This window comes from Euphorbia lathyris, chromosome 1 (assembly GCF_963576675.1).
Source record: "Euphorbia lathyris chromosome 1, ddEupLath1.1, whole genome shotgun sequence".
In the NCBI taxonomy this organism is placed as follows: domain Eukaryota; kingdom Viridiplantae; phylum Streptophyta; class Magnoliopsida; order Malpighiales; family Euphorbiaceae; genus Euphorbia; species Euphorbia lathyris.
This window is the reverse complement of record NC_088910.1, coordinates 106,734,049-106,750,120: the sequence shown is the minus strand read 5'-3', so window position 1 is coordinate 106,750,120 and position 16,072 is coordinate 106,734,049. Positions and strand designations below refer to the sequence as shown.

Sequence of the window (16,072 nt, the reverse complement as noted above, 5' to 3'; positions counted from 1 at the left end):
GATTAAATAAATATATTTATTTTATGAAACAAAATTCTAAAGATGCTGAAGAACCCTTCAAGAGGTTTCAAATTGTTTTGATAATATTCAAAGAGATAATATTAATGATCTACAATATAAAAATTACATATCTATAGACTGTATACTAAAAATACTATAATTACTTTGGTTCAGCTGCTAGCTAATAGTTCACGTTAGTTATTTACGATTGCAGTAAACTGTTTGTTATTACTATTAGCTGTTTATTATTAGTTGTTTAATTATTAGTATTTGATAAAATTATATTGAATTGTTGCTGTTAATATTTAAAATGTCTAATATGAGCATTTTTTAAATTAATCAACAAATAAATTATAAAATAAAAAAATTATTACATAAATTAATAAAAATAATCTAAATAAAAGAATTTATTAAACGCAATAAAATTTTACTCTTTCGACAATAATGTTATAGAAATAAAAATAAGGTTAAAGAAGCTTCATATTTTGTGAAAACAATGATCAAATCAAATCATAATATGTACCTTGTTTCGGATTCATTTATATATTTCCCAATCCATTTAATTTCTGATGTACGACTATCATCAAACTCCTCTGCTCTGAGAAGAATCTTTTACCTACTTGACATAAATACCACTGTTTCCTAACATAAAACTATCAATAAATTATGATTTATTTCAATAGTACTATCTTAAATTGTACAGATTTTGGGTATTAAAATTAATAATTTGAAGTAATTTTTCAATTTAAAGTAAAAATCTGAATTGATTTGGACTAAATTAATTATCATAGGGTTATTTTGACACTTAAAATCCTCTTTAATGAGTAATATTTCCTATCTTAAAATTCAAATATATATGAAACTCTATGATTGCAAATGAGTAACCCCCAAAAATAGCTATTTTGTTTATTTACATTATTATATAACTAATTCAAATATATTTGTTTTCGATAATGCTTTATATGAATTTGTTTCAATGATAATCGACATAAAGCATAAATAAAATAATAAAAAAAACAAAACATATTATATTAGAAACTATGAAGTACCCTCAATAAAAAAATGAAATTTATACGAAATATTAAATTTATTTACATATGTATGCTTTGTTGGTTCGGTGCCTTCTATGGTTACTTTGTTTTGACAAAGTACCATTACTTGACGTGTTTTCATCATTGGATGATGGATTAGAAAATTAATCCAATGATGAAAACACACAAAGTAAGACTTACTTTGTTAAAAACAAAGTAAGCATAGCCTTTACCCTGTTGGTTCTACTACTTGCACTTCAATTTTTGCTTTTCATATTTCACATTATACGCTAAAAGTAAAATATGTACTTCTCTTTGTACAAAATTGTAAAAAACCAAAAATTGAAGTGCAAATAACCTCAAGCGCCAACCACAAACACAGTTACTTACTCACGTGCGGTCAACCTCTAACAAAGTCAGCGCTAGCGCACGTTAGCCCTGGTTTAAGCTTTCCCACAAAGATGCGCATTTCCTCCTGGCAAACCCAACTCTTCTCTTCTCCAAATCATATACCACCTCGAAACCTTGTTGCTGGTAGTTTCCCAAGGTCGCCCCAGGACCACCGCTAAGCTCGGCTTCATCTCCACCGTTCATCAGCATCAGACACCCCACTCTTCTCTTCCTCTTTACTCCATCTCCACCGTCCAAAAAGTCATAAAAGTAGTTCTTCCTAGGCAGTGTCACACTGGATTTATTCCCCACAAAATGCAACACCAAACTCGGGACGTTCACTACATTGTCAAAATAGTAACACGGCCTAAGTCCCGTTGTGCCCTCAATTTCTTTAGCTCGTCCATTGAGTGCCCGAACTCGGTTATCAAACTCAGCCACCACCGAGTTATACAAACTTGCCGGCAACATAGTAAAAGTGGTCCCTGAGTCCACCACAAGTCCACCATTTCCCTCTCTATTGACTTTTTTCAAAAAAGCCGGCGCTGGAATATTCTTCCTGCCTACAGAAATCCCCTCCAGCCCAACACAGTAAAAATAAGGGTGTTTTGGGTTATTAAGCATAGAAGTATACACAAACTTAACCTGATCATCGTTATCCACCCTCCTCCTCTCATCAGAACGGCCGAGAATGAGTGGACTCGGGAGACGAACTCGGTCCGAGTCGAACGAGTGAGACACCAAACAGTACGAGAATTGATTCCCTAATTGAGGAGAAACCGAAGCTAACTGAGCCGGCAAAGAGAGCAATCCAGGGCCGAATCCGGCAACCCCAACAGGTTCAGCGAGGGCAGTATGGGCACAGCCGAAGGTGAAATTATGAAGCACTAAAGAAGGATTAGCTAACGGCAATGTTATTGAATCACGATGAAGCCGAGCTATCAAGCTTCCATCGCCGTATGCATAGTAAAAAGGAGGACAAGAAAATGATCGGCAATCGGAAATTTCAATGGCTTCCAAAGGACAATTAGCAATTGCGCAGAGGTCGGAAACGGGAAGGTTTGAATGTACAGCAGAACATGCAGGTGATTTACAGTGGACAGGTTTAGCTACAGACGAAAGTTTCGGCGGCGGAGATGAAACGGTGGCGTTTTCAGCTTTACCTTCACAGAGAATGCACTCAAAAGGCTGGCAAGGGAACCAGACGAGATCACTGCCGGTGTCAAGGTAGAGAGAGACATGTTGAGGAGGTTGAGAGTTGAGAGTGAAAGACAGAGTGTAATCACTGCCGGGAGAAAGTGGAAGTGAGACTTGACGGTGCTGGTGATTCTGGAGGCGGCTGTTGTGGTGGTGCTGGAAACGGGCGGCGGAGCGAGTGGAGGTGGATTTGAGGAGATGGTGGGTGGAGGTGAAGTGATTATTGGAAAGGGTGTGTGTTAGAGGGAGAAACAGAATCTCTGAGAAAGAAAGAGAGATGTGTAGAAAACAGAGGATAAAACAGAGTTTGAAATGGCAAGAAGCCATGAATAATATATTATGGTGTTGTGGCTGAAGAAAGCATGAAAAAGAGAAGAAAGGTCTGATTTTGTGTAGAAGAAGTTGTGGAAACGAATTTATAGGAGGGATTGGAGGAACAGGGGAAGAGGCTTATATGAGGGGGGCAATATTGATACCAACTTGTTTGTTTAAATGTGTGATATTATTAATCATCATTGGAATTTGGAAGATTAAAAACAACAAAAATAAGATAAATACAAATAGTAATCTACTCCCAGAATTCTATTGAAAAAATGCTTACTCGAACTAACGTATGAGCTACACTATTAGCAGAACCATCTATAAAGTTGTTAGTACCTCATTAAAAGAATCATGAAAAGTGATCAATAATAATCTCATAAACTAATGCATCAAACTCCACTCGATCCCATCCAACCCCTTGCCTTTTAACCAGTTGAATACCTCACGAATGCTGATAGTTTCACCTTTCCTTGATAAAAATTCCAAATTTCCTATACGTGAAAGCACTACAGAAATTCTCATAGGATTCGCGTAGCACTGACCCGATACCAATGAAACTCGCTCTAGCAACAATTGATGCATCGACATTCGTGTTAACACATTTGGCGGGGTACATGACCAAGTCTCAACCCAGTAGTTACCAAACCAACCGCCTTCAAACTCGCTTAAGCATCATGTCAATTCTTTAAGACTGAAACACATAATTCATTAACACTTTTCGCAGCAACAACGTTATCATTCTAAACTGCACAGTTCCTATCATACCACATGCCCTAAACTATTGCTACACAAACATAACATTTATCAATATTGAAAATATTAAAAAATGTTTTTGAATGGAAAACATATAATGAGAAAGTAATTGAAGAAAACCTAGAGTGATATTATATCCTTCGAACGAAAGGGTTCAACTTGGTTAAATCCATTTTATTTCATCAACCAAAATAGGTTTAAATTATAATAAGAGACAATAAATTTTTAATCTTTAAAAGACGGTCCGGTGCACTATGCGTTCCCGCTGAGCGAGGGTCTGATTATATTCAAGAGATATGTACCTTTGATTGAATGATTTTATTTGAAGAAGAATTAGCCAAGGAGTGGTGGCCCACTTGAGTCCTTTTTTCTTTTATGCAATTTCAAGTTTTGGGTATTCTCCAACATTTTAGTCATCTAATAATATTTGAAATTGTATATTTTCTAATTATAAAAAAAATATATTTGTATTAATGACTTAAAAATTACATTGTCTATCTCTCCTCGAATAACTATAAAAAAATAAAATTATAATGTACCCCCAAACAAAAATAAATAACTAAAACATGGAGATGTCTCTTTGCAAAAAAAAAAAAAAAAAAAACATGGAGATATCTGTAAAAATAGTGAGAAGTTTTATTATACATCTATGTTAAGTAAATAATTTAATGCTATATAGTTAATTACTTAATGATTAAAAAATAATTTATTACTAATTAATAAGAGAAGCAGTTGCGTTCATATGGATCCTGATGATCACGTAAATTTGGTCATTCACCGTTCGATCTAGGCGGATTAAATATAAGCCTTAGGATGTTTTGAATCTTTACCTTAGGATTTTAATCCCCCTAGATCTAACGGTGAATGATCAAATTTATGTGGTCATCAGGGTCTATGTGAACGCAACTGTTAATAAGAAGATGTTAAATGTTTTATGTGGTAGTTGTATTAGCTGTTTCTTCCAGTTAAAAGCAGATTATAAGTGACTACTCTCACAGTTGAAGTAAAGGACTTGTACTAAAGATAATAGAAAAGCATCCTCTATAAGGATTGCAGGAGAAGATTACTATTTTAATAGAATAATATTGGGATTATGTGTGAGACTTAAAGTAGGAGAATATGATTATTACATTAATTAATTAATGTCCATTATGAAGGAGTTTGGTACAGAAATAATCAATGGGCAACGTACCAATTTTAAAAGAGAAGTTGATCTATAAGGATAAGCTTGCTCTCCTAGACTGAACACAACACTGGGGCATTTAAGTATTCTTCTAACTTTACTTAATGAGTTTTACAATTATTGTTACACTGCCTTTAAGAGAGATTAACTTATTAAAATAGAGTCTAATCCCCCTCAACACTCAACAGACTATGTGCTACTTTCAAATCTTGTAAGATACAATATTATAATAACATTTGGATAAAAGTCAAAATTTATCACTTCTACTTGCTAAAGTGTATTGAATTAACTCTTTTTTATTTTGTCAAATTTTCTGAAAAGCATTGTATTTTAAAAAATATTGAGTACGAGAAAATTTTGTGTTGAAAAATAAAATATTTTTCGTAATTTGACTAGAATACCAAAAAAAAGAGAAATTGATAGGTGACAAATATTTTCAAAAGGATAAGAAGAAATATAGTAATGTTTTAAAAGTTTAGCAAAATGCTTTAGGAACTGTTTGGCTACTTACTGTTTGTTGGTTGCTGTTACAGTTTGATGTTTGATGTTTACCTTTGGAAAATGTTGCTTTTATAAAAAACTACTTTTCAGCTGTAAAAGGTAATGAGGAGGTGTCTAACTAAATACCTAAAACTCTGATTTTTAAAGTGAAAAGGCAAACAAGAGGTTAAAAATAGATAATCAAACATCCTCTTACTCTTTTAAAAAAACCTAAAATATTTTCCTCATTTTTTTTCATAAATCTTCTTGTTGATCTAATCTAAAATTTTTGATTGATTTATTTTCCTATGCAAACAAACACTCGAAAATTTTTTCTTCATAAATTTTTTCTGTTTGACTAATCTAATATTTTAGATTAAACTTATTTTCTTACACAATATTTCTTGACAAATAAGCCTAAACACATCTCCCTCTAATACAACTCTTTCTAACGTATTTGCTAAGAAATAAACTGCTCCTCTATTCAAAAGTGACTCAAACCTCTAATTTTGTCCCCAAAAAAGCTTTTTACTAAACAGGCCAAGGTCATTTGTTTATTGTTTGAAATTTGAACTCTTTCAAACTTACAAGGTAAAATGGGTCCATTGAAATAAAATGTAGAGAATTATTGTCCCCTAGATAAAACTAGTGCGTGCACCTTGTTGCGGTATAATGGTCCATCAAATCCTCCCACCTAGTCATGTTCCCTTGATTGTATGTATATTCATGTACAAATAACTCAAAATTAGCAAATCCAGAGAGATTTTATTTGGATATGCTTACTTTGTTCTATACTTGGGGAGCTAAAACTATATATTAATAAGAGAAAACTCCAACCATGTCAATCTCTATGCACATATGTATATGAGTATGAAATACTTCTTTGAAATTAAGACATCATGAAAAGGTCAAACCAAACTTGGTTTACACTCATCCTTATCAGACCTGAATCCTACTCAATTCTGCTTATTTTTTCCTAGATTTTAGTTCAAGCAAATTGCTTCAGAGTTCAGCGTGAGCACCAGTGGACTGGACATACCAGAAAAATTTGCAAAAGCATCCACTAGTCGCAGAAAAAACTCCATTAAACTTTTCTATGAAACTTTAACTTTTTAGGGTATAGACACCCAAAAAACATATATTAAACACCCATAAACATTAAAAAAACCACTGTAAGTAATCTTTGATCTGTCACTGTTATATATAAATACAATTTTCAATAGGAATAAATGTTGCATAATCTTTTCATAAAACAAATTAGTATAAATATTGCTTGCAATTTTTCTACTATAATTGTAATTTAGTGCTCAAGTATGAATTTAGAAGCATAAACAAGCCAATGAGAGTTGAGCCGAGTGGTAGAAAGGTGATACCGTTGCTTCTTAAGTTTGGCGTTCAATTTTTAACTCGGTCAAAATATAGCCCCTACTGACAGGTAATAAGTAAACTCTACCATAAACTATTATCAAGGTATGTAGTTTGTCCCGACCTAAGGAGTAGATAAACTTACCCAAAAAATAAAAAATAAATAAATTAGTATGTATGCTCATGCTCCCAGTAAAAACTAAAACACTAAAAAGACCATAGCATAACATAGTTCAGCAATCTTTTTCAAATCTTTAGTTAGTAGGTAGATACGAATGTTATAAACGTAATTCTCAAAATTGCCTTTCAAACAAAATTCCCTCACAAACATTCATACCTAATTATGCCATAAGAGATGTCATTAACTCATCCATTCCCATTTAAGTATAGGCCAGGAAATACTTAGATGGACAAATACCAAACTTAGTCAAAAATACAGGAGTCAGTTTATATTATGGTGAAATAGAGGAGAAAAATAGGCTGGCAAAGACCTGTATTTAATGACAAAGTGGAAGTTTCATTGTGGACCCAATAATCAAACTGGCCCCAAGGATTAGGTCTTCCTACTTCCCACTTTAAATTACTCGTTTTTATTCGAATTTGATTTATGTGAGCCCAGTACTCAGAACTGCCAACCCAACCAATTTATGAACTAAGACAAGATAAAGCCACGTTTCACAGATTCTTCATTATGCCTTAAAAATATCAAAATTCGCAGTACGAGAAGACAAGGTTTAAATAGCAACTACTCCAATACTCCAAGTACAAAAGGGTAATACTACTAGCTAGGAATCATTGCCTTGGCTCTAAAAGACAAAATGAGGTCACAACATTTGATTTCTATTGGCAACTTGAAACTTCACCAACTAATAATTCTTTGTTTTTACTTGTACCTATAATGTAATCATGTCACTAATTTACGATAGCAAGGATAAGGAAATAAAATTGAATTGGCATTCATTTGGACGCCATTTGATAATTCCACAAGTGCAAATAACAGAAAATTCAAATTCTTAAAACACTAGGTAAAAATAATCTTAAGCGCTTGTAGATTAAAAAATATGGAAAGTTAAATATATTTGTGAATAGGGTGATAAAGTACTTAACTCAGATAAGAAAATTTTATTTTGATGCCCCTAAAACTAGCATAATCATTTCTACTGGTTCCTCATATACCAATTGTAAGTTACTGAGTTCTACACTATTAATTTAATTGATTCGATTAGTTGATTTGAGACTCGTTAAACATTAACATTTCCGTGGTTTTTCTTTCAAATGAAGTTTACTATGTACACCAGATTCAAATTCTAAATGTTTAGCTCAAAGAACTCAAATTCTGTCAAATAAAGTTTACTATATACACTAGACTCAAATTCTAATGTTTAGCTCACTCAAATTCTATATGTTTAGCTTAAACATCTTGAGTTCGTTAATCACTTCAGCCAATTTTAACTGATATTCTAAAAAAACTAGGAACTTTACGTAGCCTCATTTGGGAGGAGGTTAATGGATAAATAATGAAAAATTATCAGATTAATTTGCTTGGGAGTTTTTTTAGAGTAAAAAAGTTAATGAAAGTTAACATTTGACAACCACTAGCTATAAACTTTAAAGTCCAAATTGGGAGTTAATGGACGTAAAGAATTTTTTTTATCACTGTATTTATTTATTTTTAATTTTTTTATTCTAAAAATAGTTTTGACCAAATTTTTTAGAATTATTTTCTTAAGATATGACTTTTATGCATTTTATTTGATTAATTTTACTTTAATTTCCTCTGTTTCACCGTCTTTTAATTTTAAAAGTTGAAGTATTTGATTTTGATACGTATAATTACATGTAAGTACTTCCTTAATGCATAGCATATGTATAAAAATTGTTGTTGAAAAGAATAGACAACTCTTGTTGATTCTCTCATTTGAACCAAACAACCACAAAAAAAAAAAAAAAAAAAACCAGGAGTACATCATTGCGGTTTTGAAATCGAAACAAACACATAAGGGAATTTAAAGTCATTTATTTCTTTTCTTTTTCTGTTTATTGATTAAACCCTTGTACCTCTAATTTTTTCATGTAATTAGATCTTTTAAGCTTTAAAGTTTTTTTTTAAAATCAATAAAAGAACCTTTGCAAGAAGAAATAAAAGAACAATCATGGTCAATACAAGGTTAAACAAACACAGAAAAATCTTCTAAGAGAATAACGGATTGGGTTAAAAATAGACCCATTAAGCTTTAAAGTTTAAAACAGGTAATAAAACCAACCCAATTGAAAATAAGTAAATAAAATAAAGGCTTAAAACATCGTCCCTGAACTTGTCCAAAAAATTTGATTGGTCCTCTGAACTTTTAAAATATTCTGATAGCCCCCTGAACTTGCGCACAATGTAATCAATTGATCACTCGGTTGCAAAAACGTAAGTTAAATGCGGAAGATGTATTATACACGTCTTAAAAAAGGTAAAACGACAAAGATCAGGCTATACAGTTCTAATATTAGAAAAGACAAGTTTTATAGTTGAGCAAGTAATAACTTCCTTTTTAATCCATTTTTGAATTATGTAATAACATTCTAAGATGCGTGGAATACATCTTCCGTATTTAACTTATTTTTTTACAACCGAGTGATCAATTGATTACATTTACGCAAGTTTAAGGGCTAACTGAACATTTTATGCAAGTTAAGAGAGCTATCGAGACACTTTGAAAGTTCAGGAGGCCAATCAATCTTTTTGAACAAGTTCAAGGGGCAAATGATGTATGAAGCCTAAAATAAAAGTACAAACTCAATCAACCATGAAAAGTAATGGCTTAGCTTTTTAGGTAAAATAAGAGGTTTTAGACAATTTAGAGGTTTTGACTATTTTTTTTTTCCTTTGAAAGGAGAGGTTTTGACTAGTTAAAACTCTAATAGTGGTGTTTGGTAAAGAGAGATTTGAAAGAGCTTATTGATCCAAAAAATTAATTTTGAAAAAACTGGTTTTAAGAGTTTTTTCAATTAGCTTATTACTCCATCTCTTTTTAATGACATTTTTACCCTCAATTACTACTCTTTAATTCTAAATAAATGTTTTATTATATTCTTATAGAGTTAAATTTTACCAAACAAATTTACAAACTGTGCTAGTCAACTCAACTCACCAAATAATTCTATCCATCAATTATTAGCTTTCCCTTTCGACCGTGTAGAACAAAATTTTCAAAACTTGGAGTAAGCAAAGCATCACACGCTTCCATGCAATGATAATAAGGCATTAGATTAGAGGCAGGTCCACGAGAAGTATAGAAATTGAACCAAACAAAAACATAGTCATCATTTTTTAGGAAAACAATGAAAAGAGCAGTCATTATAATTCCATAACAATACATATCTATACAGCTGTAGCGAACCCACAGCCAATCATAAACCACGTTCGAAAACGACATTGAACACACCATCCATACTTACACAATTTCATGCAATTCATGGCTTCCATATTTAAGGAAGAAAGAAAAAGTCCATCCACTAACAGCTACCCACCACATTTACCAAATAATGCCAATAAACATACCCAAGCAATTTTCTGCCTCTTCCCTTATGGTATGTGGAGGAAGGGCAAGGATGAGCAACCCGAAAACCAGTAACCAAATTAAACCGAATCAAAAATTGCAATTGGTTCACTTGTATTTAGTTTTGCTCGGTTGTCAATAAATATAAATTTCTGTTTCCAATTTTGTTTTAACTGAAGGAAATGCATTATTAATATTAAAAAAATAATCTATATATAAAATTAAAATTTTATTATTAATTTTAAAGATACATATTATATATCTAAAACAAATAATCTATTTTATGAAAAATTAAATCAATTTAGCAGGAATCGAAAAATATAATTGACAATTTTTTTATAAACATTTTAAAAAATGTTTAAACATACAAATAATTAAAGTCAGTTTTAACCAAACTGAAAAAGTTTGGCTTGATTATAAAGTAAACCATATTTTAGTTTGATTCAATTTATAAAAGTCTGTTTTTAAACCGAACCAATAGATGCTAACCCTTAGTCAAAAGATATCTACAGTTTTAACAACTTTTTACTCAAAGGATATCCTTAATATTTTTCAAAAACTCTATAGAAAATGTAAAAATTATTTCTTCTTACAAATTATGGCTTAATGCATCATACTAAAACATTCTTTGAGAATTTTTTTTATTTTTTTTATTTTTGTCAAAAGTACACTGATAATACAAGAAATCTAAAAACCAAATTTATACTAAAGCAACATAAAAAAAAGCTCTGATTATAAAAAAACACTAGGCACTAGTCGGACAAAAATGACCCTTAGAGATTAATTGGAGATTAATCCGAAATTAATTGGATTTGTATTTTTGTATTTTCTTATTTATTAATAAACAAATTATTCTATAAACATAATTAAAATATGTTTATATTATCTTCAAAAAGTGAATTATAATAAAAATAGAAAACAATGAAATAGTAATAAGAGATTTTTTTGTTCCGATCAGATCACTGTCTAAGCGCCACCTAGGCGCTTCTCACACGGCCTAAGCACCTCCTAGGCGGGCAAAAAATGTCTAGGGGACCAAAAAGCGAGCCTAATTGCAAAAAATCGAAACGGATTTCCGATTTCGAGCACCTAAACAGTCCAAATAGACATTTTTTTGAACACTTCCAATCAACAACAACAACAAAGTCTTAGTCCCGCTTCGGGATTAGCTAACATGAACCGTCATACGAAACCATGAATTGTGAGAAACATTTTAGCGTAACTCAGTTATTTTAATAATCTGATAAAAACCATAAACAATATAAGAAAAAGGAGGGAATACAATTGTTAATACTCACTTGTCTAGAAAACTTTTATAGGTGGCAAACGAAACAATAAACAAAGCTTTAACAGAATTATTGGGCCTATATAATTAGTTGGCTTTGTTTGTCATATTCTCTACATAGAATAATCTATAGGAGTGTGGTTTTTCTAGCAAAGATAATGCATAAAAAACCTCTATCTACTAGCTAGGTGGACACAATTTAGATACTTTATTAGAATCAGGAATATCGGTTGAAAATTCATGACTACCTACCTGAGCCAATAATTATGTGGACCAAGTTTATCAAGTCAAATCTACGAAATGCTTTGAAAGTCCACAATCCTCAATTCATCACCACTGTGAGAATTTCATGCAACTAACATTTTCTCTGCTAACTTGCATAGTTACTACCACAAAACCAAGTATGTCAAGCTATCGTTTCGTTTCTAAGTTATAGAACTAAGATTTATACTTCCAACTTCCATATTCTAGCAACATAATAGAGTAGTACCTAGAGGCCTTTTGCAAATTTATGCTTCCATGATAAGATGGAAACATGATCAACCACTTCCAGCAATCAGAGTTGCGTCTTTGAAGGCACTGAAAGAGATCTTTAAACTGCAAACTACAATTAAGTAATCAATGTGTGTGCATGCACGTGTGAACATTCAGGTTTCTCTCCTTTTACTCTTCCTTTCATCTACCCCAGCCATTATACGGACTGAACAACTCAATAACGGATCACTTAGCCTCTATGAGTAATAACTCAAAAGGTTACAATACTAGAGATCATAGTTGTTAGAATCGTACGAGTATGATTTGACTCATACATGGTCAAATACTATAAGTAAATTTGCAAGAGAAACAAAATGCATTAATTCTAACAGATAGGATTTCAATGAGAACTTGAACTCTATTTGGCCATACCCACTGTTATCAGAATCTTACGATACGATTCGTTTCATCTCTATTTCGAGCCAGATATATAAGACGAATCTAAATTATAATATTATCAAATATTAGTCTAGAACCGAATCATATCTATAAGGCAAATTGTGACTCGTGAACCGAATCGAATCTTTGATTCGGTTCAAATTCATAATAGTATAGGGTGAATCTAAATTATAATATTATACCACTGGCAAGGAGTTGTCAGGAAAGAACTTCAAGTCAACAAAGGATGAGCATAGGACTCTTTTTTCCCTCAAAAGCCCCAGGGCATAAAAGTAGATCCTATCCTACTGGCTCCCAATGCTTAGACACAAGGACAGCCAACCAAGCACGGATAATAATGCATGCCAAGCAAATTAGTCATGGCCCTTGATTAGGCAATAACTATTATCAGACCAACCCTAAAGAAAGTTCACATGAAAAGACATCAATCTCTTGCATAACAATTACTTGGCAATTAGCATTCATCATGGAGACCCTATATAGAATTTAGATAGCATCAAATATTATTACCTGATGCAGGGAAGGCACTGAACAGAGAAGATTATCAAATTATCATGTTAGAATTGGAGGCAAACCCTGCATATGTAATTTACATGAAGCTGAGAAACTCATTTAGCAGCAGATGAAAATGGACAAAGAATTAGCAGAAGCATATATACACTAAATGTGCTAAAATTTATTTGCAAAGGCAAAGATTAACTTTGCATGACAACAATCACAGTTATAAACAACAATAACAATTACATTGTATTGCAATTGCACTGGCAAAGCAAACAGGAAACAATCACACCTAAGAAATAATTATGTCGGCTTTATCTTCTCCAACAACTTCTCAGCTTCAAGAAACCCAAGTGGTCCTAAACCCATGTATTTTACATGTTTCCATCTGTTGAAGATCTTTATGAATAATATAATCTTCTAAATTTTGATGGATATTTTAATGTTTGACAATCAAAATACTATTCAGAGCGTGGTGCTTGCTAATTACCAATAACTTACCTAGGTCTGAAAGGTAATGCCAGACAATGAAGGTGTAGATGGTTAACACTGTTCAGTGGAGGCTGATGAAAACCATATCTGTCAAATGTGCAGAAGAAAATTTTCCAATTAAACTCTCTCAAAAACAAACTCAAGTACACAAAGACTGATATGAGGAATTTGTAGCTTCACTCGCTACCAGCCTATTTGTATCTGAGTTGTGCTGCATTCTACTCTTGGTTTTCACTCCAACCCCCACTCAAGAGAAACCGCATGCAAATCTATTACTTGCATATGATTTTATAAGGGGTTCACAAGTAAATCTACAAATCATCTAGCAGCCACCTTGATCACTAGCCAAATTTGCATTCAGAATGCTCATGGCTTGACCAAAATCAACTATAACTTACTTAAAATCCATTTAAGAGAGCTAGTAGCTGATGCACTACAGCTGAAATTATCACTAAAATTTCAAGGTTGATCCCTTAATAGTTAGTTGACGCAACTGAGGAACAACTTCTGTATTCTGATTGGGAATATTGTCATGCGAACATCGAACCCACATCTCCTATGAATGAGATTTAGTAAATGTCCTGGGTGAAGAATTATTGTGACCTTTACTATTTTGATTCATGTTTACACGCACAAGCAATATTACCTGTACTGTTTTGATTGAGGAGCATCTCTTTGTAGCAATGCTTGCCCCACACTAAGCATGTGACTCGCTAGATATAACAGAAATGAAACATTAGTCAAAGTTTATAATAACCTTCATGATAGCTCAAATGTCAAGAGTACAATAATGATTGACATTGTTTAAGATTTCTTTACCAAGAGTATAATGCTCTTCTCCTTTCTGGAGATCATTGACAGTTGAAATATGCCTCACAGGAATCACCAAGTAATGCCTATTAGATTATTGACGAGCACAAAATAAATGTTTAGGGGAAATTATGATAACTATCATTGGTTATAAGAAAAAATTAGGCAATTCACAATCTTAAAACCATCCAACTTGGACTAGGGTATAAATATTAGCTACCTTCAATTCTGACACATGTTTATAAGAACTTTAACTTTTTACTGCATATGAATAACATATCCAGGTATGTATCTCTATTTTTAGTATCCAAGACAAGCATATTCTGGTCAAAATGAAACAAGGTGACTGGAGAAAATGTGAAGAGTGCTCAAATCATTGACATAAATAAGACAAGCCATAGATGAAGCACATCAATCAAGATTTTGTGACCAGTCGACCACGATCAGTTCATTTCGTGTCACCACACCCCTCTCTTTCCCTCCAAATGAAAATACTAATCCCCATAATTACAAATGCATAAACAAACAATATTTGAAGTGCATAATACCTGCTAAATTACAATGCAACTGTGAGGACTTTGGAGCAAATTTATATCAAGTAGCATATCAGATGCACAAATCCTAAATTTAAATATATAGAGCCAAATACCAAGAGTTTACATATCCAACACGAACTACTAGATAGAATTATATCTTACCCAGGTGTTAATGCATGATATAAGGGAATTATTTTTCAACAAGAAATACAATTAAGATGCAGTCAGATACTTCCTCTTACAATTTGTATTCGAATTCTGAACTTTTTAGTTTTCACTACAAAAGATCTAATAAATAGTATCTGCATTTGCATCTCCTGTTTATTTGTTATATCATCAATGCAATTTCCACAACATATGTGCAAGTTTACCACGAACGTAAACCAGGAATTGCCAAAACCAAAATGTGAGAATCAAGAAAAGTTAATATCTAACCAATATAATACAGAAATCATAAATATAGTGATCAGACAAACCTAAAAGCTGCAGGTCTGATATCTTGAAATGCAACCACCTTGTCATCCTGCGGAATCCAAAGAACACAGTTAGGGGTCTGCTGGGGGACTTCCCCGTTTGACTGCTCATGAAACTCGCCTCCAGTTGCTGGTTGAAGCTCAGCAGATTTCGATAGTTTGATACTACAACAACAACAAATCCTTAGTCCCGAAATGATTCGGGATCGGCTAATTTCGATAGTTTGATCCATTAGGAAAATTTGCTGAGCTTCAACCAGCGATTCGAAATGAATTTCCGAGCAACAAAATGTTAGAGCGAAAAAAAAAAGGATAGTAAAGGAAGCAGAGAGGGACACGCACAGAGTGAAGAAGAGTGGTGGAAGTTGAACTGTGAGCGATCTGACAGAAGATACAAGATGGGGTCGATCCCGCCATCTGCCCTAATTCGAAGATCCCCAAACTTTTCGCTCGCTTGATTTCCCATAATGAGTTTCAAATTTTTAATTAAATCACCTTTACCCGAATTGATTTTCAATTTTTGTCAATGGGGTTGATTCATCTCATTTTCCAAATTTTGAAACGTTACATGATAAATATAATATTTTTTGGAATTTGTCTTAAAAATAATAAGTGTAGGATTTAGTTTGTTTTTGAAAACGTAAGCATTACTTTGTTTTCTCAATTATTGGATGGTGAAGAATTTTAACAAATTAAGTTCATCTAATAGTAGAAAAAACAAAGTAAAGCTTACTTTGTCAAAAACAAAATATACATAGAAAGCACCATAAGTTTAAT

The 16,072-nt window shown here is 32.5% G+C and overlaps 2 protein-coding genes across 6 annotated transcripts; both read right to left on the bottom strand.

The window, feature by feature from the left end:
- Positions 1-63: 63 nt before the first annotated feature.
- LOC136210526 (probable aspartyl protease At4g16563) lies at positions 64-2,945 on the bottom strand. The gene has a single exon (XM_066001813.1). The coding sequence runs from the start codon at positions 2,943-2,945 to the stop codon at positions 1,464-1,466; it is 1,482 nt and encodes a 493-aa protein (XP_065857885.1). The 3' UTR covers positions 64-1,463.
- On the bottom strand, positions 2,895-15,767 carry LOC136210527 (bifunctional adenosine 5'-phosphosulfate phosphorylase/adenylylsulfatase HINT4). Of its 5 annotated transcripts, none has more exons than XM_066001817.1 (7): positions 15,638-15,767; positions 15,299-15,345; positions 14,296-14,372; positions 14,123-14,189; positions 13,486-13,563; positions 12,997-13,062; positions 2,895-6,860 (listed from the first exon to the last, which is right to left on the bottom strand). In XM_066001817.1, exons 1-6 carry the CDS (start codon positions 15,710-15,712, stop codon positions 13,044-13,046), a joined length of 363 nt encoding a protein of 120 aa, XP_065857889.1. In that variant the 5' UTR covers positions 15,713-15,767; the 3' UTR covers positions 2,895-6,860; positions 12,997-13,043. The 5 variants fall into 5 exon arrangements, with proteins under 5 accessions (XP_065857889.1, XP_065857888.1, XP_065857887.1 ...); XM_066001816.1 differs by lacking the exon at positions 2,895-6,860 and adding an exon at positions 10,580-12,884; XM_066001815.1 differs by lacking the exon at positions 2,895-6,860 and adding an exon at positions 10,580-12,157.
- Between the last annotated feature and the right edge of the window lie 305 nt (positions 15,768-16,072).